This window comes from Dysidea avara, chromosome 5, assembly GCF_963678975.1.
Source record: "Dysidea avara chromosome 5, odDysAvar1.4, whole genome shotgun sequence".
NCBI lineage: Eukaryota > Metazoa > Porifera > Demospongiae > Dictyoceratida > Dysideidae > Dysidea > Dysidea avara.
The window spans coordinates 19,257,377-19,272,189 of NC_089276.1; the positions used below are offsets into that span (position 1 = coordinate 19,257,377).

A 14,813-nucleotide genomic window follows, 5' to 3' on the forward strand; every position below is an offset into this window, starting at 1 on the left:
TGTTCAGTTTATGTAAACCCTATTAGAGCATTCAGCTACATACCTGTAACAATTGCAAGTCAACCTTCAGAGTGTTCAACTACAAAACACGTCACCCTGCAGAAAATTAATTTTACAGGTAGCTATGTAACAAGTTACTCTATTAGAGTGTTCAGCTTCCTAACAAGCCTACAAGATACATAACAAGTCACCTACAGAGCATTCAGCACAGCTAGCCATAAGAGGCTGGCTTTGGGGCTTGCAATTACAAAAAAGAAGTGATATTTATGCCCAAAACAGCTATGAAAAAGGTGCGGCTCCACAAAATGTCAAGGTTAAAAACATATTGAAGTCAAAATGGTGGCCAAGGAATGGCTGCAATTGTGTCAATTATAATAATGAAAGCATTATGACATTATTATTACAGTTTATTGATGTACAGCCATTTCTTGGCCACCACCTTTGATTTCACAGCTTTTCAAATCCTATATTTTTGGAAACAGTACCTTTTTTTACAGATTGGCTGTTATGGCATAGTTAAGATATACTACCATACACATACCTGGTTTAATTGCCATAATAACATGTACTGTAGCAGTATAATCTGGACTAGATAAATCTTCTCCAATACCACAAGTGTATATGCCATTGTAATAAGAATTATTATTTGAAAAGGGAATCACCAATCTAATCTCATCTTGCCGTTTACGTGTATAATAAACATAGGGAACATTATTATATTGTGTATCATTAACAATAGTATCATTAACAATATCTCCATTGGGAAAAAACCATCGTGGCTGCTTGTATATCAGTCGTCCATTCTGGCCCTTGCACTTGCATCTGATATGATCTGATGTCTGTATGATGTAAATTAGTTTCTCTCCAGTGGTAGTTAGTGAATATGGTTGTAGTACTATACATCGTGTTCTGTCAACCCCTGTAAAAACAAGTTGAACTTGCTTTACAAAGCTGCAATCTAAGTAGCGTACTAATATGTACAGTAGCGTACTAATATGTACAGTAGCGTACTAATATGTACAGGGTACAGCATTGATTTGTAAACTAATTGCCAATTAATTTACAAGTATAAGGAAATTTAATATTTGAGTAGGACTCATAGTAATAAAAAGCAAGGAAATAAGGAGGTTATCTACACCTGCAGCTATGCTAGTGGACATTTAATTCCTACTTTAATCATATTTTTAAATGTCCACTAGTATAGCTGCGGGTACAGATGGCCTCCCTAGTTTCCTTGCTTTTTGTTTCTATGTGTGATCCCTACTCAAATATAAATTTTCTAATTTTCCTTATATATATATTTGTTTGCTAACTTTTTTTTGTGACAATGACTGATGAACCAAGGCATGCTACATCAAAGGAAAGAATGGCGCCAACCAGACATAACGTGCACCCCGACTATCAATCACTGGAAAGTGTTGTTGTCATCTTGCTTCAGTTTCAGCTTTGTTCCACCTGTTATACAGCAGAAACAGTGCAAAAAGCACTTCTGCAATCAGTTTATTCACTACAAGCTATGGATGATTCTTGTAACAGCCAACTTGCACTGAAGCCACAGCCACATGTTATCATGAATCAACACTCTCGAGGCAGTGGTCACCAGTGGAGAAAGAATGGGACACAAAGGAGTACAAAGTTGAGTCCATGATTCCATGATGCATGCACTGTAGCTGCAGCAGTTGATGAAAAGGTATGTCTTGGGCCAAAGTGATGTCAAACAGTGAATAAATCAAGCCCGTAGAATTTAACTATAGTTGAGTATAGTTGTATATGCTTGGCTAAAGGAATCAGTTAGTCAGTTAGCAGAAATTCTGCCAGATACAAAATTTTAAAAAGTCTATAGAAACTTGTTGGAAGGGTTTGGGGCTGCCCTGAAGGCATTTTTGGGCTTGGTTTTCTGCCTAACCAATACTGCCAAGCTGTTTTGATGGAAAAGTGAGGCTGATATTGAAGGAAAGAAACCCAAACCTCAATGATCCCTAGTATACAGTATTACCGTACTGTACGATTCATGGAGCTATAAATTATGTATTTGAATAGGTTTACAATGTTTATTAAATACAAAGAGACTAAGTGAACTTTGTACTCATACAACTGGTTGTAACACAATATGCTACAAACTTTAAGCCATGCACACATTCTGATTGCTAATTAGTTCAAAGATATAAAATTAACCATAAAACCATGCCATCAAAGGAACAAAGCCAGTGAGGTTGGTAATACATTACACATTATAATAAGCTAATGAAGACTACAAATAGCTACATCACTGTATTACTTAGCATTGAATATCCATTTCTTTACTCTTAGGCATTTGAATTTGAAACAGAACATTGGCTGGGCTAAATTGTCATTGATACACCACGCTCTCTCATTCATGCAAAGCTTATAACTAGCAAGACAGTAAGTTTGCTCCTTGGCTGCAATACACAGCAATAGCTATAGCTTCATACTTATAGAAATCTTGTACACAAGGCACACCTGACTGCTTTATTACAGTCAAGGTATAGTGTGACTGCTCTCTGAGAGCTTTATAGTAATAAGGTCTTTGCACTACTATTTTTATTCATTCAAACTATGTTTACCAAGCTATAGCTATATTGGTTGCATCAACGGTGACTACACCACTTGTGCTTACATTGATTTTAAAAGTTGTTTATGGGCTATCGTGTATTTGAAATACACAAGCCACAGTTGATGGAGATCGAAATCTGTGCCCGCATGAGTATTGAAAGAGAAAATACATACGTATAAATACACATGTTTTGTGAAGTAATCTCAGAAACCAGGTGCATGCACACAGCCAACACAAGATCTTATTAATACAACTGGGAATATAGTAGTTTTATAGTAGTTTATATACTGTAGCTCGCAATTTCTGTGTTTGACAAGGGATAGAAATATAATATAATACTTCTATGTTGAACACATGTACTGGCTGTGTACATAATGCCAAATAGTCATATAGTATGCACATGTTGAGCTGGATCCTCAAAAACATTTAATAACTCATGGATACAATTAGACATGACCTTGAAATTTGGCATCAAAATTTTTTGTTCAAATTTCTGACACAATATTCAAAATTTTCACCACACAGACTTCCTATGGACAAGCCATAAAAGTGCAGTATCCATTACAGCCCTTTCCTGAATTTGTACTGGAGCTAAACCACACATGTCTGTTGTTGACACTTTTACGGTCACCTCTAATTATCTGGTTGGCTGAAATGTGAGAAAAAAATCCACTTTTAATTTTTAGCTGTTTTTCAGGATCCAGCTCAACTTGTACATACAGTACTACAGTATTGCCAAATTTAAATACTTTTACAGCAAACCTTTTGCCTTGTTCTTTCATGGGAAGTTGGATTTTCTTCAGAACAGTAAATACAACATAAGTTGTTCATGTGTGCATATACTTACTGAGATTACTGATGGCCATAAGGCTAGGAGGAAATGAAGATCTGATTCCACAAGTGTATGTGCCAAATACAGAATAGCTGAATGTAGGAATAACTACTAGAGAAGATGTTCTTTCATCATTTTGAATAACATAAGGGGTACCGCTTGAGGTAGTATAGAAATCATAAAGTTTACTACCGTTAGGAGAAAACCAGTTAACTGCATCATTCCTTTCACTGCAACTACAGTTCATTGTTACATTATCCATACCATATTGTACTATTCCACCAGTTGACTCCAAAGAAATTGGGTTAATAGGGGTAATCTTACAACCTCTTTGAGGTGATACATCAACTATATATACAAACACACATAGTGATTATACGTATATTAAGATACACAGTAGTGTATGCTCTGTGCAGCCAAGAAAGGCCAGCATGGGTGCATAACAGACAAGTATGTATAATACAGTACAGTAGTGTTTCATAGTAATGATACCCCAGAAATGGCTGCCTCCAAAATGCTACCATTAAAAATCATCACAGAAATATCTTATGTGATGAATAGCAGCTGTATAAAAGAATCTTAGTGTATTTAGACTCTATTTAGGCTGTTTTGGGTGGGTAATAAATCTCATATACTCCACCTTGTTTTCTAATATACTCCACGCCTTCAAGCACAATATGACATATGCTCAAAATCGGATTTGTCCAATCGCTATGCGTTGTTCACGTGCAGTGATTTAACGAGCGCGATTATTTAGTCATGTGAGGACGCATAGTTGCCATGGCGCTAGTATTATCGTAAGAAAACCAGCCGCTTTTGCCGAGCCTACAGCAGAAACAGCCATGGATGAGGTAAGTGATCTGAGTGTAATGTGAAATAGAGTCTAAAGCAGTTATACGGGCACAATGTGGAGTCTATAAAATTTATAAACCCTCAGGCCCTTAGTAGCACCCTCGCTTCGCTCGTGCGCTACAGCCCGGGCCTTCGGGTTTATAAATTTCATAGACTCCACATTGTGCCCGTATAACTATTATTTATCCAATGTGAAATGTAATTACAGTGCTCCCTCTATTATCTGAACTTACTGGGCTCTGAGGGTGTTCAGATGATTGAAACGTTCAGATAATAGAATCCCATTCATTTCCTGTACAAATACTCTAATAGGACAAGCACGTTAGACAAATACTCTAATAGAACAATCACTCCCGGATAATCAAAAATTCAGATAATCAATGGCAGGATAATTGAGGTACCACTGTAACAACAAGAAAATCCTTCAGAAAAATGAATGTTGAATAAAATAATGCCAAACCAAAATTTTGGTCTGCTTTAGATGTGTGGACCACCCTATACGCAGCATTTATATAACATGCTACACTGTATTTGCACATGTAAGCACATTGTTTAAATGTTTCCTGGTATGAAATGTGCATGCAGCACAACTGTTAATGTGTCACATAGTGAATGTGCTTCCAGTTTTGCTGGAAAACTATATAATGCCATAAGGTTGTGGGAGGCTGTATCATCAAGTGTAAACTACATTTTCTTCCAGTTTCTACACACAGCATTAGATTTTATTAGCTATGAATGTGTTTCTCCCACAGTACACGGTGCAACTACTATAAGATTTCTAAATTAAACCTATCTTACAAGAAACAATCAAACTCATGATCACTGAAACAAGTATCTTATGTCACCAATTGGCAGAATAACTTTTTTGTTGAGGTACAAGCAAGGGTGGTGGAATGGGGTAGAGGCACATGCCCTCTAATTAAAAAGTAGGGGATAGTACCCCCCCCCCCCCCTAAACAAAAAGTTAAAAAATTGGTTTGAAACTTTGCAGCAGCATAAATGCATGATAATGACAGTCAATTTGCCAATGGTAGCCCACAATCATTTCTTGTACTTTTGAATGTACAGTTGAAGCTTACATGGGGAATTGGTTAGATTTTTTCTGTTAGAAGATGTGATGTTTCCTGATTGTTGTAATGATGCATGAGACTAGAACAACGTGTTTCATGAATAAACAAGATGGAAGCAGTGACTGTATTGGGAGTATTCTAAGTGGAAAGCAGCAACTGGTTGTACTTGGGTTGATAAATCACTACTTGCATGCTCGTGAGTAGAAGTTGCAATGAGTCTGTACCATAGTTAGTTTCAATAACTTGTATTATATTATTGTAGATAATGCTATCGTACAGTCGAACTATTTTTTTAATGAGATAACATACAGTACTGTACTGAATATGACCATCTCATCTTTTCCCATTGACTATCTATATTGGCCCCTGAATATGTTTTTTAAAATTTTGATACATTATATCAATATGCTGTGAAGTTTCAAAGCTAACCAAGACACACACTAGCGTGTCACGTGGCCAAGAAAGTTGACGTGCCACACTGTGTGTAAGAAAGAAAATAATGCTTTAGCTGCATGCATGACACATACATGTAAACAGCCAATGTATACAAAGGGTTCAAATCACCTTATTTAAAAAAAAGTTGTGAAACCAAATATGGCAGAAAAGATATGACTGCAATGATGCTAATGCTAATGGATGCAATGATATTAATGCTAACAAATTTATGAGTATTAATAATGGCTGTGCATTATAAACATCATTGCAGCCATTTCTTTGCCGCTACCTTTATTATTTCACAACTTTTTAAACCCATGTGATTTAAAGACTGCACACTTCTTTTACATCTTGGCTGTTTTTGTGTGGATAAGCACAATATCAAGAATTACTATTAGCCAGACTAACAATATTTGGAAAGAACAAGAATGATTTTTGTAAAAGACAGTCACATATGTACACTCATATATTATCAAAGATAACACTTACTTGAACAAAATATGAGTAAAATGTTTTTGGCATATTCTTCAAGAGTAGCAGCATCAAAATCATCATTCATAAATACATACTCATCCCGACTTGCAATGTCTCGTAATTCTTGTGCATTTGCGTTAGCAACACCAATGGCAAATATATCATAAACATTAGTAGAGTGAAGATCTGATGCAACTATTGAAGTTCTAACTGAATTACCAGAAAGGCCATCAGTTATAACAACGACTACATGACGATATCCATCTCTCAGTCCCACTAATGAATGATTTTGTAGTAACTCTAATGCTGCTGCAGTGTTAGTATTTCCACCAATATATGGTATTGCATTGATGGCTTGCAACAGTGATGGTTGATCAGTGTACCTTGTAAGGCCAAAATGAAAAAATGCTCTTTTAGCATATGAAATTACAGCAAACAAATTTTGTTGAAGACCAATGTCAACTACAGTCGAAATCTTTGCTACAACGTTTGTTAACAACCGAAAGCGGGATTCCCTTACACTTCCTGAACTGTCTAGAATGAATATCCAATCATAACTGCATTCTATTATGAGAGAAAGCATAATTTGTATTAAAATACAACATATTTTACATAATCATAAACCTTATACTGCACCAGGACAAAATACTAACATTGCTCAACCGTGGGGAAGAGTTTCTTAAACTTGTTGCTAAACTGAATGAACAGAAACATTGAAAGTACTGTAGGTGCTTTAGGAGGATTTAATTGGGGCCTTGAAATTATCACTTGCAATTAATTGACCATCTACATACGCATCGGTTTGCCACCAAAAGTTTCTTTCTAGTAATCAATAACATCACTCAGACAGACAAACAAACCCAAGGACTATACTATGTACGTACATATTTTCAGTGCCGGCCTTAGCATTCTGGAGGCCCTAAACTTGGAGGCAAAGTACCGCCCATTTATAGGGCCTTCAATGTACATTATGTGCTTGTTAGGAAAATAGCATGGATTGCATGGAGCTATGCTAGCTATATGTATGTATGGCTGCTGTTCTTGCAGCTTAATGCTATCCTAGAAGTGTTTGTGTAAACTATACATGTACCTTCCCAGCTCTATACAGCTTTTCCTAGCAATGTACATATGGCAGTCTTCCAGCTTTTCTGCTGATCTTGAGACCTTTACGTTTGAAGAATCAGCCCTACCTCAAGAGTCAGTTGCCTGATCATCTTCATCATGAACGATGCTTTACTGTAATCTTCCATCAATGTAGATACTACAGGAGCACTCAGTTGTGCCAAACTAGAGGGCACGGCAGGAAGGATGCACCAAAGGATAGTCCTAGTCAAGAAAGCGGCAAACGGGTGGAAATGGCGAACAGCCAAACTACAATAAGTCATAGCTAATTTGGCGCACACAGTTTCAAAGTAATCTATAATTCACGTGCAGTTGGTCATGGTACAAATAGACATTAAGAAATTACGTCTCTCTGGACCATCTAAACTGGTCACTGCACTGTCCTCCATTTATTATTTTTCAAACACGTACGATCTTGTGATTAGAAATATATTGCTGCATGAGTTGCAGTGTGGTTTTGCTATTGTGATGATGTAAGTGTTTGTTCTTATAAGTGACATGGATAGAAGGCTATTCATAGTCTGGGAATACCTAGAACTGGCCTCTGGTATATGGCTGCATAGAAAGAAGTGTGGCTGTATGAATAGCATTTTACCATATATAGATGTACATGCAATATGAAGCCTGAGGCCCCTTTTTTGGAGCTCTGAGGCTCCCTCAGGCCTGAGGCCCTAGGCAGGCTGCCTACTCTGCCTAAGGTTAAGGCCGGCTCTGCATACTTTATATAACAACTTTAAACAGGCTGTAGGACCAGGTGTCCTACAGACATTCAGCACTTGTGCTGTAAAGCCTTAATAAATCTGAATATAGTATACAATGATGTGTAATATTAAAATGGAGCTCCAGAGCAGCATATTGTGCAACCAAGAAATCATAAGATCAGAAAACCGGACTTTGGGACACTATTTACCTGCTCTGGAGCTACAGCTATATGCTATTCTATATGTTGGCATAATTTTTTTGCAGGTGCATTCATTACCTTCACATCTACACTCTCCTGTGGTTAAGTCAAAACCACAAAGTCTCATCTCTTTGCTCTCTCTGCTTGTTGCGTTGAGCACCAAACCATATGTGGTGCTACCATTGCAATAAAATTTTTCAATGTTTGCTGTAGAGTAGTGGTTTAGGCATTGTGACCTGTGAAAGCAAATCAAGTATTAGCACTGTACAATATCCTATAAATAAACTTACCCTTTGTCAGCTAAGTCAATGGTCTTGTACAAACCACAATTATTCTTTTCTTTAATAACAATGTTGCTAATAAAGAATTTAGAACTTGTAACTGCACTTGATGACCAATTTACGTTCAACTGAAAACGAGGCTCACTAGCAACTGCAGGTTCTGAAAAGTTAAACTCTAATCTTGGGTATCCTGCTGTGTAACATGTAAACAGAAACTCTAATGTTCATACGCAGGTATAAAACAATTATACTTACAAACGAGGAATGCATTGCATTGCCAGTTGCTGTCTCGTCCGGTCTTGTAACATATTGATGGAGGTGGAATATTACCAACACAGTTGTTGTTATGATCCAGAGAACCAACAGTAAATTTAACACCTAAGAAATGACTATGGATGTATATCAAAAAATAAGAACTACATACTTCAATGATAGTATGGAGATATATGGTTGCAACACCAACATTAGGTTTGCTTAGATTATTACTCTGCATACAAATAAAAACTGATGCACTATATTATTATTTTAATTTTGACTATTACATTAATTGGGAAAAAAAATTATGCTTTAAACTAACATTTTCATGCTTTACATTGAAAATTGCACATGTTGTGCAGAACTGTGATGCTATCACAAACTATGACAAATAACAGAGTGGTTTTCTAATGAATTTGGATGCAGCGATAATAGAATACAGTAACCATTATGAAAGAATCTCTAAATTGTAAGAGAATGCCATGACATTGCTAGATTGTCCTTTTTTCATGATATCGCATACAGAGCTAGTGTAGTAAATATACCACAACATTTTTTTGAAGACAACTAGACACTCGCCACCACCATACACTTCATTTTATCCACCCAAGCGCAAACACCACAGGATATTGAAATAGATACTTCCCATTTATTGCAACTCATTATTGACCTCATTAATTGAAATAACTGATAAGAAATTATTTCTAGTCAACATATGTGACTGGGACTGTGAAAATAGGGCATGTAAGTACATAAAATTTGCCTACTTTCCCTAACTTTCATGGTCCATAACGTTTGATAAAAGTATGCTATGGCCATAAAATTTTAAGCGCTTATTACCTGGCTATATAATATAAGTTATAGAATGCAGATAGTTTACTCCAATACTGAGATATGACTTGTTATGTGATGGAGTGTAGTTTGTGCCCGCGTGCCCTATTCTTGCAGGCCAAGTCACATTTGTAGCTAACTTATCATTTGTAAATAGCTAATTGTACATTATGTTCACCTCTTGTAAATTTCTTCCCCCCGGGAATAATCAGTAAACACTGCCTGCCCAGTAATAATAAATAAATAAATACGTACTACATTCCATGTCAGCTACTGTATCTTCTCCATGCCCACATCTAGCAGCACTTTCAAGGACATTTTCTACTAACACGTACCTCAAGTACTTTAGCTGTTCTTATATTTTAGGGTCCATGAATGGCATTATTATATCACTTTGCACTTGATACCTGTGTATGTCATACATATGTACACAAAGCCACCTCAGGACATTGTTATTCAAGATTTAGAGTGGCATAACTGCTCATTCTGACATAGCAGTCTTCTTTGTGTTCATGCCGAATGGCTTAAGTTTTAGCTCCATCTCATGAAAATACCTGAAGAAAGCATTCCACTGGTAAATTACTGATGTTATATTCTAAAATTAAGTAAAACAGCGATATTGTGTGTATGGACAAAGCTCTGCATTATAGTGACCTGTGGTTTAATAGTGTGAAGCAGTACTGAGGTACAATTTAAGTCTTGGAAGATTATACAAAGTGTAAAATTAATGTGACTAAATTTTGAAAATCTTTGATTTGTGCATACACAATGCATTGAAGTTGACTCTTTTCTATCCACACCAGTACACTACGCATTGGTACCACAGTCAGGAGTTTCCTCATGCTGCTGTTTATGAGTTGATTTCTATAGATGTGTGTCAGCCGCTGGGAATGTTCTGGCACCTTGGAATGCTACAGGCCAGTTGAAACAGGAGACCATAGACATTGATACACTGTACAGAAACCCAAATCCTTTTCTACATATAGTACAGTACGTATGTTTCTTTCAGTATTAGTGGGTCAGGTGATCTACAGTAAGTATATTAATGCTGGAGACTCCTGAACAGACATTTTTTGAAGATACACCATTTACCCACCCTCACCACCATCCTTGGTTGTGTGCTTGTGTTACAGAAACAGTGATCAATCGATCGATCGATCGATTGATTGACTGATTGATTGATTGACTGATTGTTAATTATACTCACAGCATTCGGACTAGCTGTTCTTCCATGCTGGAGTGTTTGTTACATATACAACATTCACAACTACAACTACATACACATAATACAACACATGATATACAAAAACAATACTTTGTCAGTTAAAGAAAACGAAAACATGTATACAAGAGACACTATAATTAATCTGTAATCAAGAAATCAAACAAACTGTTCATAAAATCAGATTCTGTGGTTAAGGAGTTTTTCAAAACCATTCCAGTATAATTTACTATAGACTAAAACTTGTAGCTGTTGGCCATCTCACAACCACAAATGCTAACATATGAATATTTTAACTAAAGATGAATATGAGTATTTCTGTATGGTATGCCCAAAATAGATATTCCAACATATTCACTATTTTGGGGGAATATTCCAGTGATGTATAATGGCCTCTACTAATGGTATTCATGCTAATAAAATAGGTGGCTCTTTTTAATTGATGGCATAAAGTACCACTAACAGGTGGTCATTAATCAGTGCTGTAGGAAAGGAATTCAAAAACATTATGAACACTTGCTTCTTGTGCCTTGTGGCACTGCCCCTGCCATTAATTTACAACACTTTCAAGGGGAGTGATATGTTTTATAAAATTTAATGCTTATTAGTTTATGAATTTTGTGCTCCTTTTATACAGTAAAATAAGTACAAGTTCCAACTAGTGCTCGGCGATATACTGGTAGTACCATTTATCATGATAAATTAACATAACCGTGATGGTCTTTGATAATCGGTATTGTTTTAATCCAGCCTTTGGTGCTTAATTACTCAATTTGTTGATGGTTTAACAAGCCACACCCTAAACAAACACTGAGGTTGCCACATTACAAGCACCTGGGTAGTTGGAAAAGGTGGATACAGTCGGATGCAGACATGGATATTTTTAAAATACACTTTTACATTTACAAAACAGTTATGTTTCATACCTAATGCTGTTTTCACAGCAGCATTCGTTTCCAGACCCAGGCGTCGGTCTTGTCATAGTGCTTATCCATTTATAAGCTCATGTGCGAAGGATAGACTAGCACTCTAAAGACCATAATATAGTGTTGTACACGTGCTCTAGAAATCTAATTCATTGTCATAGAGATTAAGCTGGCATGTCCCAACCTAAGTTAGTAGGCCAGGTCCTTGAAACCCTCAACATTTGGTACAAGCACCTGCGCCTTATACTAAAAGGCATAAGATTGTGGATTTGGCCTGCTAAGCTAAGTTGCATGGGGCATACAAGCTAATCTCTATAATTACATAACTCTGTATTAGACTTTAGAGCATGTGTACAACACTGTATGGTCTTTGGAATTCTGTGGAGTGCTGGTCTAGTCCTTTGCACTTGTGCTTATAAATGGATAAACACTATGACAAGATCGACGCCCGGGTCTGGAAGCGAAGACTGCTGTAAAAACAATGTTAGGTATGAAAAATAACTGTTGTATAAATGTAAAAGTGCTTTTTGAAAATGTCCGTGTCCGTGTCTGATCGTATTCGCCTTTTCCAACTACCCCAAGCACCTGCCTACTTGTACTGAACTACATTCTTTGGTTTTGGGATGCATACCTATTCATATCAGGCCCAAGAAACGATGCAATGGTCACTGTAACAAGCTAACCACTGTATTATACCAATATACCGGATAATTTTCTGTTACTATTACCGTGTATTCATATTTCAATACCGCTGAGCACTAGTTCCAACCACAAAAACTTTCCTGGTAATTTTGTACAAATAGATTTCTGACTTGCACACCATATATGTGACCAGATTTTACAGAACCGAACCAAATCGCACATCAGGCAAAATCAAACTAACACCACCAGTGGATAGCTACACTATCGTACTACAAGTTTTGACCCTCAGCACTACTCAAACTACACGAGGCTGGTTTTAATAGACGTCTTTTCTGGGTGGTGTGGAGTTCCCAAATGGCGGTTTCAGGCCTTGTGAAGGACCTGGCTTGGCAAGAATCAGTGGTTTACTGGTGGACAGCCTTATAATGTTGGCCAGACGTGTTCTCTGTAGATTTTGCTACATATCAGCCACTAAGGAGCCAGCACAGCCCTGTAATCTCGTGTCTGGACTCCAATCGTGGTCTGCCTCCATTTTGAGGCCTATCTTTTGCCCTCCCCGCCACCCCCCAACCTCCACCCCTTTGTGAGCACTCGTGATACTACTTCGCTCGTCTAACTGCTCAGATTTTCTATCTTATTTGGCGGGAAACTGTACAAGCAGCTACAAGTACTGGAAGTGGCTTGAAAGGAAACAGATTGATGCATCTTTTGTGTAAATTTCATACGCGTGCGTGCTATCCTTGGAGAGTTTTTTGCTGGCTTCAATTCTTTAAAACCGTTTATCTCGAAACTTCAAATGTGCGATTTGGATCGTTTTTCCAAAATCCAGTCACATATATACATGAAGTAGGAATATTTCTGAAGCAGAATTTTTTTTTTTAATGTTTAAAACACCATTTGTGAAATTGTTGCTAATTATATAGTATACCATTATAGGCTGGGATTGTGAATAATAATTTATTACCCTCAACTTTTAGTGAGTTTATAGATAATATAGCCCCTATGGAATTGATCACGTGCACGCATATATTTCTACAGATGGCAGCTACTTTATTCTGGTTTTTATGCCTGAAAAGATGGTCCTATATATTAATTTTGTTGTTGTGTCAGGTTGAAAACACTACCAAGTCTTATACATATATCATCTGTAATGGTTGTTTGATAAGTATTGTAGATTTCCGCAATTTGTAAATGTATGATTTTGGTAGTTTGAAAAGTTGCATTGGAAAATGTTTTGCTTGAAAAGACAAGCATACCGTTCTGTAATATAGACCTGGAGGCTCATCCCAGGCACTCAACTATACTGCATTATGCATGGAGTTGTTCATGACTTTTCTAGTCAAACATTGCAAAATTAGCTTCTCACATGATTAGCAAATAAATGGAGAAGGTATAGTATTCAAGGTACTGCATGAACACTGCTCTAAAAGCTAGAAATGGAGAGCCACAACCAATATAGCCAAGGAAAAGAGGGCAAGTATAAAAAAATGATGCCAGTCACTGTCACATTGTGAGAAATATTATGGAACCTATGTTTGCCAATTACTGAACACCAGTATGTCAGTGTTGAAACTGGGTAACTACTGCTGACCCGGATGACCCAGTGACCAGGATAGCAATCCAGGTCAGACTCGGATTTGACCCAGATTAATTAAAATTAAGGCATATACCTAGAGCTATGTTTTCGGTGCTCGACTAGTGTGTTAAGTACAAAGGTAGCTGTATGACAATCAGTTAGTTAGCATGGTTCCATCTAAGTTTACAGACAACAACATGCATTTCCTGTTATAGTATGCACAAGTTGAGCTGGATCCCGAAAAACAGCTAAAAATTAAAAGTGAATTATTTTCTCAAGAGAGTTAACATTTCAGCCAACCAGATGATAAGTGGTTACAGCAAAGGTGTCAACAACAGACATGTATGGTTTTGCTTCATTACAAGTTTGGGAAAGAGCTAAAAATGGACATTGCACTTTTATGGCTTCCACATAGGAAATGTATGGTGGAAATTTCGATTAGCTGTAAATATTGAACAAAAAGATTTTGAAATATTTTTAGCAGGTCAAGCAGTACTACAAATGAGCCAAATTTCAAGATCATGGTTAATTGCATCTATGAGTTATTAAATTTTTTGAGGATCCAGCTCAACGTGTACATACTATATATAGTAGATCCATACCTAAAAACTTCTCACTGTACTGATAAATTAAATTAGCATGGCTCCATGTATGCTTACAAAATATCACTATCACACATTTCTGACATTAAAGTGGGCATGGCTAATAAAAGAAGCTAGCCTACCGCAAGACTACACTATGCTTCTTAAAATAACTATTGATTATATTGGCATTGCTCCATGCATGTAAGCCTGCAAACAGCAACAGATATACATTTTG

At 36.8% G+C, this 14,813-nt stretch overlaps 1 protein-coding gene across 3 annotated transcripts in view; it reads right to left on the bottom strand.

Moving 5' to 3' along the window:
- LOC136255898 (cell adhesion molecule Dscam1-like) overlaps positions 1-14,813 on the bottom strand; it is a 31,182-nt gene that overhangs the window by 13,497 nt on the left and 2,872 nt on the right. The window contains exons 2-7 of one of the 3 annotated variants that reach the window (XM_066048796.1): positions 8,798-8,931; positions 8,552-8,735; positions 8,340-8,497; positions 6,254-6,802; positions 3,423-3,755; positions 542-919 (exon numbers count right to left, since the gene is read on the bottom strand). In XM_066048796.1, the coding sequence (XP_065904868.1) occupies positions 542-919; positions 3,423-3,755; positions 6,254-6,802; positions 8,340-8,497; positions 8,552-8,735; positions 8,798-8,931 (1,736 nt within the window). The remainder of the gene's footprint in view (positions 1-541; positions 920-3,422; positions 3,756-6,253; positions 6,803-8,339; positions 8,498-8,551; positions 8,736-8,797; positions 8,932-14,813) is intronic. The other 2 variants (XM_066048797.1, XM_066048798.1) reach the window with 2 other exon arrangements.